A 16,300-nucleotide genomic window follows, 5' to 3' on the forward strand; every position below is an offset into this window, starting at 1 on the left:
CTTTCTCTTTTCTCTCTTTTCTCTCATTTCTCTCATCATATATGAACACGCAAATATTACGCGTTCATTACACACTTTATCTAATGTTTCAAGTTACAAGTTTGATAACGAGTTTCAAGATGATATATAAATATGTATGTGAGTATACATGTGTGTGTGTGTGTGTGTGTGAGTTATAAATTTATTCATAAATTTGTTTTATTTTCTCCTATAGATAAAATAAATAATAATCCTTTTAAGAGAAATCTTTAAACGCGATATATGTCTTCATAAATACTTCACCGTACTCTCATTCATTATATCCTTAGTTATTTGACATGAAAATTCGTAAAAATATGTCTTTTTATTTGTATTAATAATGTAAAATATGTAAAGTGTGTTTGATTTATCGGAGATTAATCGAATCGAGGGAATAAATCTATTCTTCATCCATAAAAATTTTACCATCCTTTCCAGGTTTATCGGTGAGGTTGAAACGAAGACTTTCGTAATTACCAAAGATAAATTCGTTGTCGGGATCCATTGGAATAACCTCCTCGTCATTGTGCTTGATTGCTATCTCAATATCCGGATCGATTTTTCGATAAAAAAAATACGGTATATCCTCTTCCGCACGTGCCATCTCTTTCATAAACTCTTCCGTGCCGATTCGTTTCGCAAGAGCCTGTGTGTTTTTATTTTTCTTTCATTTATACAAGGGCGTAAGCAAACGAGAGCTAAGATCTATCGATCGATCCAAGAACGCGTCGTCTATCTCATAGGAAAAAAAGAAAACAAGAAAAAAAATCAAAAGGTGTACTATAAAAATCGATGAAGAAATCTGTCCTTCGTAAAAATCTTTTTTTTCTTTTTTCTATTTTCATCCCCTTATTTTATTAGAATTAAACGAGTTTAAATAAATGTTATAACATATGTTAAATAACGTTTGTATGTTATAATAAACAAAATAAAAAAAAATGTTAATGATCAAAAGTTGAAATAATATTTTTTTTCACTTCCTCCGTTGAAAATACCTTACATACCGTTCATCTGGTTTTTATAATCGATTATAAGTACAAAGAAACAAAAAAATTATGACAAAGGGGTAAAAAAAGAAAATCAAACTAATCGAATCAAAACGATGTGTATGTATGCTTGATGAAAGAAAAAATACGTTTGGAAAGATCGACAGAACGATCGTCTCTAAATAAAAAAAAAAATATATATATAGACATAGTGAGATATACGTATATACATATTGCTTTTTTTTTCGCCTAGAGAACGTACCGTCATTTGAGCAAGTTTTATAGGAGGTGAAAAACACAAGTTCCGTCTAGGTGTGCCCCTCGGATAGTTCAAACACTGTTTTAAACTTGCCTCTGGCTTTTCATCCTTCAAGATATTACGTAATTTTGCCGTAGACATGATCGTTCTACCTACCATCTCTTTGATCGCCTGAAAAACAATCGTTTTCAAACACCCACCTTGTCTATAACGTGTAAGGTATACGAAGTGTCAACAAAAAAAGATGTTCATTTAAAAAATACATAGACAAAACATATAAAAAATTTTTTCAACGCAGCTTAAAATAAATATTATATACTATTCTAAATTCTGAACCCTTTCCTCTTTTTTAAATACCTCCTATATATATATATATATATATATATATATATATATATACATATATATATATCAAATATATACAGTTCTGTTTGCCTTTTTTTTTCACACAAACACACGGACGGCCAATCTTGTTAATCTATTCTACCACTTTTTGCTATCTTTGTCTTTGTTTATTACTATTATATAAATATATAATATATGCTAAATTCTAAACTCTTTTTTTATTTTAACAGCCCGTATAAGTATATAGTAAATATATATATATATATATATATATATATATATATATATATATACATATAGTTCCACTTGCATTTTGCCACAAAAACATACAGACCAGCCAATTATTTTCCCTTTTTTATTCGTCTTTTCTTCCCCCTTTTTCACTATCTCTGTCTCCGTCTTTATATCTGTCTTTCTTTCTCTCTATCTATCTCTGCCTTTTTCCATGTCCAATCTGAACGGAAGCCCATCGAAACGGATAAAATCCTTGAAGCGAAAAACGCATTCAAAGGACCGATTCTATTATATATCGTTCGGGTATTTGCATTTCCTACAATTTATTTGTTTCTACAAATCGAATTGGTTCGCCATCGAAAGAACGATCTCTGCTTTCATCGTAAATTTCCATATGTCCGTAGAATACGGTGTGTACGGAATAATATACTTACTATTAGTAGGTGAATGCGTTTGTTATAGGAAGAGCGTGTTGCTTTTATTATCACAATTAAAAGACAACTTTTCATACGAATAAACTGTTATATATCTTTAAACAATTTTTCATCCCTTATTGTTTGGAAAATGTTTGAACATCTAATTTATCGACGATCACTCGTTTTATATACGTTCGTATATAATAGCTACATGTATCCGCAATTTTTATTTAATAGATATATAAATAAACTATTTCCTTTTTTTTTGTATTTCCTTATGAAATTAAAAAATAAAAAAAAGAGAAATGAGAATCGTCGAAATCATTTCTTACCTGCTCGCCAGTTTCCATCCAGTGTTTGAAATAGGATCGATAGATCGTAGCTTGGATCGTAAAATTTCTAATCATTTCTTGCATCTCCTCGACAGTTTCCGGTAATTCTAATCTCTACGAATAAAGAAGAGAAAGAGAAAGAAAAACGAAACATATACATATAAGTATACAAAATAAATAAAAATATACGGATACACAATCGACACCGTCCAGAAAATAAACGATAAAGAAAAAAAAAGTCTATCATCGTTCCATTGTGAACAACATAGTAGTCATTCGGGAAAAATACGATTCGAACGAATTATAGGCAATATCGTATCAGTTCTTAGTATCCTAATCTCAATCTCTAATCTCATTTATCATTATTCCATCTCAACGAAAAAAGAGATATCTATTTTCTAGCGATGAAGCCGTTTTATATTAACGAGCTACGAATTAAACGTGGATACGAAATGTAAGCTATTGCGGATAGTGGTTACTTCGATAATATCCGTAGGATCCTTTTCTTTCTGAATTCCAAGGGGTTCCCATTGTATTCCCAAAGGCCACTCTTTCAGATACTCGGACGTATCATCATCGACTTTCTCATCCTTATCCTTCTTTTCGACGATTTCATCGCTTTCTTTTTCCTCCTCCTCCTCCCCTTCCTTTTCTTTCTCTTCTTCCTCCTCCTCCGTCTCCTTCACCTCCTCTTCCTCCTTTACTTCCTCTGTACTAATGTATGAAGAAATAATGTACGCGTTATCCTTCGTACAGATTAAACGTCCGATCATCATCGCTCATACCTATAAATCCTTTCTGATTCTTAAATATATCACAGTCTTTCGACGAAAAAAAAAAAAAAAAAGAAATATTTCTTCTATCTGTTGTCTATCTATCGATCAGACAATATCTCTTTTACACGATTCCTACTCTTATTTCATATCAACTCTCCTCTTTCATTCTTTTCAAATAAATTTTATGAGTGATTCATGACGACAAACCGATTCATGATCATACCGAAGAAATCTTATTTCTTCGTTAATATTGTAAATATTTAATTCTAAATATTTAATCGTAATTAGAATAGTAGGTATCGTTGATCTACGAGGTAAGTGTTTAAACGGCTTACGTATTTTTTTTTTGTCACACGGATGTAAAATAAATCAATAAATTTTTTTCATTACGCGCGAGTAAGAATTTCCTATAAAGAGAAAAATGAAAAGATAGAAATATCTGTATTTTTCCCTAATAGAGAATTTTTCGTCTAAGCAAAAAATAAATACCCATTCTTAGAACGTTCCTTCCAACATCCTTATCTAAAATAAACGAATCAATTTCCTCCATTGTGCGCAACAAGTAAGATCTCGCTGTAAACAAAAAAATATTTGTTTCTTTCCCCGTTAGAGAAGTTTTTCCGTCTAACCAAAAAGTAAATACGTATCGTAGCGTTCCTTCCAACATGCTTATCTAAAATAAACGAATCAATTTCCTCCATTTTGTGCAACAAGTAACATCTCGTAGGGAAAAAAAAATATTTGTTTCTTTCTCCCTTAGTGATGATTTTCCGTATAACCAAAAAAAAAAAAAAAAAGAAATAATAAAAAAAGATAATAATAATAAATAAAAAATGAAGAAGAAAAAAGAAAAAAAAAGAAGAAACGCAAAAGAAAAGTATTTTAAATGATCGAGTTATATCCTAGATCAAATCTATTCGTATCACGATCCTACTCACGTATCCTCCTCGTTGGTAGTCTCCTCCGGTTGGTCCGCACCTCCACCCAAACGTTCCTCCCCCTCCTCTCCCTCTGCCCCTTTCTCCCCCTCCGCCCCTTCCTCAGTTTCGTTCACCACCTCCTCATTCACCGTTTCTTCTTCCACTGCTTCCCCCTCCTCGGTTTCCTCGAGTGCACGTTCCTCTTCTTCTTCCTCTTCATCCCCCTCCTCGATTTTCTCGAGTGCACGTTTTTCTTTTTCCTCCTCCCACTCTGCGCTTTCCTCGAGTGCACGTTCTTCTCCTTCATCTTTCTCCTCGACTGACTTTTCCTTACCGCTTACGATGTCTGCGAGCACTTGTTCGACTGGCATGACAAATTTTTGATAAAACATTGATGCGGTCATACTTCCAAACCAAAATCGAATTTATGCCTTTTACAAGGATACGATATTTATACGATCGTGACTGATAATATAAATGCAGGATGAGTTATAAAGAAGAAGAAAGAATAGAAAAAAGAAACAATTAAAAATTAATCTTTAAGCTACGAATCATGTCCGTATTTGTATTTTAAAAATATCAAATAAACCTTTTTTATTTTCTCTATTAACTTTATTATTTTTATAGTATTTAAAAAAAGTATTTCATTAAATAAGTAAATATATATATATATATGTATTGTATAAAAAATATATACCTAAAAATTGATTAAAGAAAAAAGTAGTAATCTGAAGAGATCTCCTCTTTGTACCTTTACCTTACTCTTTTTCAATATCAATGAAAACTTTTTGAGAATATAATTAAGTGACGCTAAGTAGCTCTGTGAATCGAATTAAATCGTTTGAATAATAAGAGCGGTTGATTTTCAAGATGAGAAAGATTGTTCAACGTGAAAATCGCTAGAGAGTTTGCCAGCGTAACTAATAGAAAATTAAAGAGAGAAAGATGAAATGTACTTCAAGGGAAAAGTCGAATGAATGAACAAAATCTCGAGATCATTCGAGGTAGTCAAATGATTCATAGCTTTTCGATTAATTCTGATCGACGATTTTTTTTCTTTTCTTTTTTTCTTATTTCTTTCTTTTTCTTTATAAACGAAGATCAATCGTACCATTATTTTTTTTGGGCCATCAAGATTCGTATTTTGAAAATCATTCGAAAAATAATTAGCCTCTTAATATAATGAGCATGATAAAATCGAATTGAATATTAAATATGAAGAGTGGGAAGAGAAAAAACGGGTCAAGTAGAAACAATCATTTACGGATGGTTGGATTATTAATTTTATGGATTGCTGCTGCAATGTATAGTAAAGTAAAATGCAGTACCTACGCTCTTTTAATTTCTTTAACGATCTGAGTAAATAATCATCCTATATTGTTGTAAATAGCATCGTTAATCCTTTTTCTCTCTCTCTCTCTCTCTTTTATCTCGAGTAAAATATTTCAAATTTTTATATCTCGATAATAATATTGTAATGTTTTAATCTTAGCTGTTTAATCATATCTAATAATAAACCAAGACGTCTTATATCAAATGTACAAATGGATTGTACATCGTATTTATAAATAAATTAAAAAAGAAAGATAAAGAATAAAGGAACGATTATTGCAAGTCGTGAATTAAAAAAGCTAGACAGAAAGATATATATATATATATATATATATATATATATATATATAGAGAGAGAGAGAGAGAGAGAAAGAGAATATTTGCTTTGTAATCAAAAAATTTACTTTCACCAATAATGTCGTCGAGGATTCGTACTGTCTTTACTTCGTAATAATATCTTATCTACCATTTCGCATAAATCCAGAAAACTTTATTAAAAAAAAGGGAATTTAAGGATTAAAAAAAAAATAAATTAAACAATATTCATTCTATTCAACCACCTCTCTCTGTCTCTCCCTCTCTCTTTCTCTCTCTCTCATACCTAAACGTTAATTAAACGCAATATTATCCAGAATAATTTTCAAAATATCTTCACAACTTATCCAACTATTTCTCTCTCCTTCTTTTTCTCTTTCTCTTTCTCTCATGTCTGAACGTTAATCAAATGCAACATTTCTAAAATAATATCTGAAATATTTACAAACGTTTGTCCTCTAAATATTAGATAAAAAATTAAAAAAAAAATACACACACACATACACGTAAATTTTTTCAACAAAAAACTCGCTAATTATTAATGATTATTAAGCAGTTTACAGTATATTGAATTAGATTAATAAATTAGATGATACAGATATCGCATTTCGTGTGTTCGTATTGAAAAATTGTAAAGTGAAGCTCTCTCTTCAAAGTTGAAAGAGAGGGGGAGAGAGAGAGAGAGAGAGAGAGAAGGAGAAAGAAAGAAAGAAAGAAAGAGAAGGAGAGAGAAAACTCTTGAAGCTCTTCAAGGAGGTTCCCCAGCCTTTTCGCGAAATATATCTATCTAGCAAGTGAATCAAACGATATGAAAAGGAGAGTTCTGTCGTCTCCCGAGCGAGACATAAATATTGATTAGTTGTTTGTAAAAGCAAGACAGAATGATAAACGCTTATAACTTAGTACTTGCTATAAATCAGACGTTTCCGCTTAAATTGTACGATCTCTTTCTATTTATCTATCTGTCTTTCTCTCTCTTTTTTTTTTCTTTCTTAAAGGAAAGATACTTTCTACGAATATTAATATACCAAAATATATATATATATATATATATATATATACGTATATATGTATATATGTATATATATATATATATATATATATATATATATATTAATCCACGAATGAATGGACCATTCGTTCTCGAGTTACATCGACAAATCCAATTATCATACTTCAGTGTGTATCCAGTAAAACTCGCAAATACTTTACCACTGATAAATAGAAAGAGCGAGAGAGAAAGAGAAAGGAGAATAAAAAAGAAGAGAACGAAATAGGAAGAAGCAGGTCGTCGCCGTTTCTCCTAAGCTAATCGAATAAAATCTACGTTTATCACCGAAGCGAATGCGTTTCTTACTGTCGTAAAAATCCTCGACTCCTTCCGGATACTCGATCCCGTCGTCGGCAATGGCGTCCTCCTCGTATGCGAAAATCCTTCGTATTTCTTCGACCATCTATGAATATCAATCGGATTAAACAGAGACTATATTATATTTTTATTAACAACGTCGTAAGTATATAACGAAATGGTTACAATTATTTTTGATGATACGCTGTACGTAATATATTTAAATTAAATTTTCGTTATTTATTTTTTCCTAATTATTTCGTATTCGTATGTATATAATTTATATAATTTAGACTTTGTTTCGTTTAATATCTAATTAATAATACCCAATTTTTCTAATCTACTTACTGGTGTAAATGCAATCCTTGTCCCTATGAAATATGCACTTTCTACGTGATTTTTTGAACCGTCGTTTGAAAAATATATTCATATTTTACTCGCAGATACGTAATCTATTCGAAACACGTCTATACTTGTCCGTAGCCGACGAAGAACTAATTTGTTTATATCGTATGTATGAAAGACGCGGATGTGTCGTCACTTTCCAGGAATTGTTATTATTCGTAAGACCTTCGTTGAGGGCATACACGTGTCTATACGTGTATCTACATTTGTTTATAAAAAATTTACGTTCGCAGGATAGAATGTTTTGTTTATATGTTTATTATTCGACTTCAATGATACATCATTTCTACGAATTGGAATGATCTCTTTGTTAATATTTTTTCTCTCTATACGTAAATTATATGCACATATATATGTTATATAAGTAAATTTTTTATTACATTAATTTATTCTCCGAATATCATATGATTTAATTATTTTAATTATTATCATGATTTAATTTCGATATATGTACGTACAATAAGAGATAAAAAAGAGAAAGAAAAAAATGATTTACCTCGGGTTGCAATGTCTTTAGTTCCGCGATATGCTCCTCTTCGAATTTTTTCAAACGTGATGCCATTCGTAGAAAAAGATTTACGTGTGAGCACAACCATTTTTGCCATAGCTCAGCTTCATCGCTTATCTGAGACAACCAAATAGACCAAACTCGAAGTTCCTCCGATGGGACAGCGTATATACGAAGCATCGAGTCTATAATTTTTCTAGTCGCATACCGAAGCAAACACATATATATGTATCTATATATATATGCATGTATATATGTATCTACATATATGTATATATAAATACACACAAATACATTACACGTATGCATATGTCTACCATTAGATTTAAGATAAATAATACGAATGGCTGGAACTCGTACAGTTATTGGTATTTTGAATCATCTTTCTGTATAATAACAAAGTTCTGCAATAAAACTATGAGACAATGAAACTAGAAATGTAAGTTAGAATATACATAGAATTTATATATATATATATATATATATATATATATATATATATATATATATATATAAAATTTTCTATCGAGAAAGAAAATTTTTGATAAATAAATAACATGATAGGATATTGTTAAATGTCAAAGATAACTATTATAGAATACGATATGTCGTTCTAGAATAAAAATAGTATATTGGAATATAGGAAAAAATGAAAAAAAGTCGTAATTTCCTATCTTAAAATCGAAGAATCTTACGATATTAAAAATGCCATACACAACTTAGCTATCTTTAAATTCGATCTGCAAACGTCGAAAGATCAAGACGAGGATAGAACACGTTTGTTTCGTTTTTGAACGATGTTAGTTCTCTTAGAAATTTTCTATGTATATTCTAAAAACGAGTAATCGTTCGGCCTACGTACTTACACGTGTGCATACATACGTATATACACAATATATGCATGTATTATATCGTCTAAAACCTACGCGTATATAAGTTCGCGCGAAGTTCTAACGGAGGTGGATGCAAAAATAGAACGAGTTGGAATGAAATCGTCTCGGCTATCTATCATAGACGCATCACGTTGACTATTTCAAATATGCGACTGGTTGAAAGGTAGGGATGGAAGATGATCATAGAATCTTTTGGATAAGTTCCCGACTCGGCCATTTTAATCGAAACGAAAGAGAAACTGCCGATTTAGTTTTAACACCAGCTTAGGAATCAGCTAGAAATATTTGGAAATGAATAAGAGAGAGAGTAAGTATAGAAAGAAAGAAAGGAAGAAAGAGAGAGATGGAAAATATTCCCACGGATTTCCTGTCTTTCGAATTCTGTTTCTCAGCTTACGTCATTCAACCTACACCTTGTACTAAAATTATCAATCGGTAATCATCAAAGTATTTTCAGTTCGTGCTCGATGGATTACACATTCTGAACTTACCAACGTTATTAGCTATACTAATATATCACAAACGATTCCACAATTTATCTAGTCTCTTTCCATCGTATCTATCGTTTACTACAACTTATTGTTAGTTTTACGATCGAAATTCTGTTAAATTCGCTTACTATTAAAACGAAATTTATAATTTAACTGGGATCGAAGTGGAAGTAGCATTCAGGCTTAGTATGACTTTCAAAATCAATTCTACCAAGTATTTCTCTCTTACTCTATCTCTTTCTCTCTCTCTTTCTCTGGTAAGACGACACTACGAGTGCCAGAGAATCCAAGTGCCGTTTTACATCCTTCTATATTTACACGGATTTCCCAAACTTTCGTTCGAGCTCGTTCTACAGACTACTAGTCGAGTTTCTTCGTATTCAAAGATGATCTTTACTAAAGAGAAAACGTTATCTTCATCGAATTAAGATCGACAAAGATATGTAATTAATAAACGATGATTTTCATTTGACATTGATATCTTTCAGGAGGTAAGGCTTGAAATTTTCTAGGTTCTGATTTTTTTGTTTTTTATTATTACTGAAACTCCTCGAGATACAAAATTTTAACTTGAGGATGTAAAATAATGTTTCTTTTATGCTATTATGATTTAATAATTTTTGTTGAATGACGGTATCAAACAAAATAATAATAATAATGAAAAGAGAAAGATACAAGATTACAAACTTACAGATTTGGCTCGAGGTATGCAATTTTCATTTGTTGATCTTCCTCCGAATCCGTAGGGCTCTCTTCTTTCTGTCAAATAGAAAAGATACAAGAGAACGAATAAACAAGATATTTACATATGAAATCAGTCTTTTTGTTATTTTTCCTAACAAACAATACGTAGTAACTCGAGGGACCGGTGTCCACTGAGTCGATTACGTTATGAGAAACCAAGGTAAACATAGGGACAGTATTTGTTCGTTAGCTTTACTTTCCTTCGTTTCCTCTTTCTCTTTTTATCTTCTTTGTCTGTTTCGTTGTTTATCAACTGAAACAAGTATACGAGACACTGCATCTCCTCGTTAGTTATCTGAGTTAATGCTAAAAAAAATATATATATATATAAAGAAAAAAATGAACCTTTTGTTTTTTATCTTTCGTTTTTAATGCATTAATTACTAGACAACGTGAAAACAAATAAATACAATACGTTCGAAAAGATTCGTTAGTATAATTAAATAAAATCGCATATCTCTCAATTCATTCTCTGTCGGATAATCAAAATCTTTTTCCGTGTATATATTATACAAGAAAAAGAAAAAGGAAAAGAAAAAAAAAGAAATGATATTCTCTTTCGAAGTAGATACAATGTCGAAGAAGAATAGAAAAGTTATTCAATGTGGATTTTCCATCGTATATCTAAATTCGATCGTTTCTGATGAGCAGTCGTTTTGCCGTTCGAGGACGATCAAGTAGAGTTAAAAAAGCGAATTTAATCTCGTCGTGTAGAGGTAATAATTTTGTTGCAATTTCAAAGAATGGAAGTATAGAATCGTTGTTATACGACATACTTTTCGACTTCGATCTCGTACCATATTCTGCGTTACAATATCGTTGAAAAAGAGAGCGAGAGAGAGAGAGAGAGAAATAGAGAAAGATAGATGTGAAACTAGATATTCGAACATGTCAATCTTACAAATTCAATGGAGCGTAGAATAACATTTTCCAATAACGAGATCGACCGTACGAAAATCTGTGAAAAACGATAATGAATTTTCATTCGGTCCGTGAAAGAAGAACAATGGCCGTCGGGTATAGAACTGGCTTCGTTCGAAATTTTCCGGATCTCCATGGGTATAAATTATCTTCCCATTTCACTCTTTCTCTTTACACAGGTATACACACGTACGTATGTACATATGTACATACATATACATAGATATACGTATACGTGCGACATGCACGAACATATTCTCCATTGAATTATTCCTATTACGCTAAATACTTCACGCATATACGATTTTACGATTACGACTCGACTGATCGATTCTTTTCGAATCTTTCAAAATCTGTTCTTTTTTCTGTTGTTTTTTTCTTTTCTTTTTTTTTGTTTCGTTTCATTTTAAATCGGTTCCGGATGTTTGTTAAAAAGGTCAATGAACTCTGTCAATGGATATTTTATATACTGAAAAAGATGAACGCGTTTCGATAAAAATTTTACTTGTAAAATCATTTACGGTTGAGTAGTTCGATATAAAATCCCTCGAGAGGGATATACGTATAAATATATATTTATGATATATATATATATATATATATATATATATATATATATATATACATATTATACATACTTATTTAACCAAGGATCAACGTCGTCATGTCGTTTATATACTTGACAATATTAACGATTAATTTGTGTAACCGAGTATCTCTTCCACAAGTTGATTTTCTATTAGAAGGAATACCGATCGATGATTGGAACATAATTCATGTCTCTTTCGAAGCACGAAAGCTTCTCGATCGTTTATATTCCTCCACTTCCCCAGAATGTAAATCTTCGAAATGCCAATACCAAAAGGAGAAGAGAAAAAAAAGGAAGAAGAGGAAAAGGAAAAAAGAAAAACCAAAGATAATACACGTTCGCCTTCCATCAAATTATTAAACTAGAAAAAGAGACGATGACGAGACAAGAGAAAGATAAAGAGAGGGAGAGAGAGAGAGAGAGAGAGAAAAGAAGAATGAATAATTTTAACGTATAGTAAGTAACGTCCGATAAGTGACGTCATAAATTTCACACAAGATACACATAAAAGAGAAAGAGAAAGAGAAAGAGAAAGAGAGAAATAAATAGAAAGAGATAATAAAAGATAACGAACGTAGGTAGTATTAATAGTAAATGCTTTGTAGAAATATTATCAAACGTAATCGAAGTGAAAGGTAAGTATGGCCGACCGCGTAATTCGAGTAGCAATGTGTGATAAAGCTTAAATTTTATTTAATTATTACCACAGGAGGATTTGATACCCGTTTGGAATAACCCGCCTACACTTAATCGTGTCCTTTCGTTCTTCCGAGTGACATCAGTACGAATATCGCAGAGGTGCTCTTTGCTAGTGGCTGAATGGAAGGGTAAATGGTCGAAATGTTTGAAACTGAGAGATAGAGAGAAAGAGAATGAGAAAGAGAGATAACGTTACCAGGAGAGAACTTGGTAACAACAATGAAACAGAGAGAGAGAGAGAGAGAGAGGGAAAATAGTTCTTACGTGAGCGAATTGGAACGATTATGACTCCTCTCTACACATGCAGTAGATAGAAAGGAAGTTAAACATTACATCGAAGCTATTTCACTGTGATAAAGCTAGACGGTGTGTATCGTAACGAATAATGATACGTACATTCTCTTCTCTCTCTCTCTCTCTCTCTCTCTCTCTCTCTCTCTTTCTTTAACTCTCTCTTCTTCTTTAGCACGTCTTAAAAATTGCCTATTTCTTTAGCTGGAGAATTACAACTATCTAAAATGACGAAGTCGAAGTAACATTCGAAATCTAAACATCTAAAGATCATTCGGATCATCATAATATAGTTCTATGGGTCTTTATACGCAAACTCGCTCGATTATTCGCCAAACCATAATCCATAATGATACCTATCTATCGCTCTTATGAAAGCCCACGTGTAGAAATGAAAGCAACACAGTTGTCCACTCAGTTCTATCCGTAAGAAGACATAAAAATGAATATATAGAGTATTTCCCCGGTATAAAAATCGACCAGAAAATTCCATTTGCCTTTATGGCTTTGGTATGAATAAAAGAAATATAACTACTTACGTCTGAGGTATGCGGTGTGACACTTCAATCGAAGTTTCACATTTCAAATAAAGGATAAAAAATTTCAAATATCCTTAAAATATTTATGTTTGCTATAACGAACCTTTTTATTTTGGTCTAGGTGTATAAATTTTCTTTTTCTTTTTATATATATATATATATATAACATTTAACGAACCATCTTTCTATTGACGACATTAGATTCTAACAATAAAATTTAGTCATTAAAAAAGAAAAAAAAATATATGGATATATCAAAATAATACGTGAACATAACTCGAGAAACGAGTCAATTCGTTATATCGTCAAATAAATATCTAAGGGGAATGACATAAGTAATCCGACATAGCTTCACCGACATAGTTGCTACGATTAAGAAGGAAAATCACCATTGGTTATTCTCTCCTTCTCCTTTTCTCTCTCTCTCGCTCTTCTAAGTTGTCTCTCTTAAAGAGAATTAGAGTTTCGGCACGAATCCAAAGGTGCAAAGTTTTCATGATGGCGGACGAATAGAACACGCGAGACGTTTGCTTGCTTGCTTGCTTTCTTGCTTGCTTGCTTGCTCGCTCGCTCGTTCCCTACCACAGCTATAAATAATTCGCGGACATGGCGAAAATAGCGATCAGGGACGTAACTTTCGGTACCCAAGAATCATCAGTAGACAGAGATGAACAGACAGAGAGATAGACACGTAGACAGACAGACAGACAAAGAGAGAAACAGAGAGAGAGAGAGAAATTATGTGTGAAAGAGAAAGATAGAGACAAAGACAGACAGAGAGAGAGAGAGAGAGAGAGAGAGAGAGAGAGAGAGAGAGAGAGAAGCTCGTTTACACAGAAACCCGCAATAGCAATTAATATCGGTTTATATCGCTAGCCAAGTGAAATGCAACACTCGAAATAATGGGAAACATATATCGAATGAGTTTCATCTCGAAAAGGACGTGGATAATTCGATTCTCATTTCAGCTTCTTTTTTCTTCTGATATCCTCTTTTTTATCTGATAGTACATACATACATACATACATACATATATATATATACATATATATACATATATATATACGAATAAATTTTTTGCCAAGATATACGATGAAGAGAAGAATTAACGATATCTCACTGAAATGAAAACTTTCTTATCGCTTCGCGAAGAGAATCGTTTCAGAGATCATTAACAAATGATCCTAGGTATTTCAATGTCGACAAGAAAAAATAAAGAAGGAAATCGAAACAAAAAAAAATAGAAAAAGTAAAGCAAAAGTTAACTTTCCATGTTACGATTACGAGACGGAGGCAAGAGAAACATTATTTTATCAAATAGAAAATATTGTTTTTCTCACAAATGCGATATTACTTTTTATTATTATTATTATTATTATACGTTTATATACCTATAAATGTTCTCACAAACACACGCATAGGATATTAATATATTATTTGATAGATATTTAATTCCATAGAAAACTGAACGGATATTTCAATCAGATATTTGTTGGAATAATAAATTAGTTTGGAAATGATCGAATTAATAAACGCTTCCATAAAAAATTTCTCATTAATTATTTATGTATACGAAACGGTATGTGAATTAATTATATGAAAATTATTTTTAACAGGCTTCTATGGAAATATTAAAATTTTTGAAATATGTTTTCGAGCGAAGTTACGATATCATTTCGATATTGCTTTTCAGATCTATCTCGACAAGCTTATATTCTCTCTCTCTCTCTCTCTCTCTCTCTCTCTCTCTCTCTCTCTCTCTGTTATTCCTCAAAGCTTGCAATTTCCCGTTCAAACGGTGAATGTCGATCGTCATAGCGTTACTTCCAGATCCTAAAGCTGGTCCCACTCATAGGTGTATCCGCACACATGCAGATCCCTTGCAACGTCATAATACCGAGCTAGCTTGCATTGCATTACACAGACGTTAGAAAGCGAGATCCTGTAGGATTGAGCGAGGGCTTCGTTTACGAGAGTAAACTTCGACTATACCACTGGTTAATATGGTACCGTACTATTCCACCTCTTCCTTCCAATAATCTATGAGTAATCTTCAATGCATTTCTAACGAGAAACGTTGAATCATAACATTTCATTCTTATCCGTATGCTTCTTTAGTTTAATTAACTAAACGTAGTTTTCTTGTCTTAAGGAATTATTCCATAAATTCTGATCAAATTTTGTCATTATTATGATATCAATGAAATATGATTTATTGTTGATAATATACGTAATGAAGGAAATACGAAATCGTCGAATAATTCTATAATGAATATAAAGAAAAATAAAATAATCATCAGGGACGTTAACTATATTTAATATATAGTTTGATTTATGAAAAAAAGGAAGTTATTATTGTAAAAAAAATATACAAATATTGATATTAAAAAGAGCCTATCAGATGCATATCGTTCTCATAGACGATAATTTTAATCTTCGTTCTATTTTTTTAAACAAAAAAGAAACAGAAAGAGAATAATAAAGAGTGATAATAAAAAATATTGTTATCAAAGCGATAAACTGATTTCAACGTCGAATTTCAACATTGAATAACACAATGCTTTTTCCATGATCTTAGATAAGGGGAACCGATCGGTCCGATTCGAGAATAGTGCCAAACGCATACTAAATCGTTACGAACAATGGCGTCGAGTTCGCAATTCGTGGGTGTTTCCACGGGGTGGTTACAAAACGCGTTTGATCGACCGTACGAACGCGTTCATCGTTGCCTCGATAAGCCCTTTGTCTTTCGACCAATCCCACTGTATCGGTCGGTCCCGTTGTAACCGATTCTCGGACACCACGTCCATTGTTTCGACGATTGCATGTTGAGTTAAGCAGACGATTCGAAAACTATTGTTAATATATTTTTTTCTCCGTTTATACGTCGTCGAATACAAAGAGTGAAGCCAAGGGTGATATTTTCAATTTTTCCCCCA

The 16,300-nt window shown here is 31.9% G+C and overlaps 1 protein-coding gene across 2 annotated transcripts in view; it reads right to left on the bottom strand.

Moving 5' to 3' along the window:
* Positions 1-366: 366 nt before the first annotated feature.
* The window catches only part of LOC127065196 (golgin subfamily A member 6-like protein 22), a 63,144-nt gene continuing 47,210 nt past the window's right edge, over positions 367-16,300 (bottom strand). For both annotated transcript variants that reach the window (XM_050997216.1, XM_050997217.1), the window contains 8 exons: positions 10,270-10,337; positions 8,183-8,390; positions 7,291-7,387; positions 4,305-4,650; positions 3,070-3,304; positions 2,591-2,704; positions 1,267-1,434; positions 367-664 (listed from right to left, as the gene is read on the bottom strand). In XM_050997216.1, coding sequence (XP_050853173.1) covers positions 419-664; positions 1,267-1,434; positions 2,591-2,704; positions 3,070-3,304; positions 4,305-4,650; positions 7,291-7,387; positions 8,183-8,390; positions 10,270-10,337 — 1,482 coding nt within the window. In that variant the 3' untranslated portion in view covers positions 367-418. The remainder of the gene's footprint in view (positions 665-1,266; positions 1,435-2,590; positions 2,705-3,069; positions 3,305-4,304; positions 4,651-7,290; positions 7,388-8,182; positions 8,391-10,269; positions 10,338-16,300) is intronic.

This window comes from Vespula vulgaris, chromosome 7 (genome assembly GCF_905475345.1).
Source record: "Vespula vulgaris chromosome 7, iyVesVulg1.1, whole genome shotgun sequence".
Classification (NCBI taxonomy): Eukaryota; Metazoa; Arthropoda; class Insecta; order Hymenoptera; family Vespidae; genus Vespula; species Vespula vulgaris.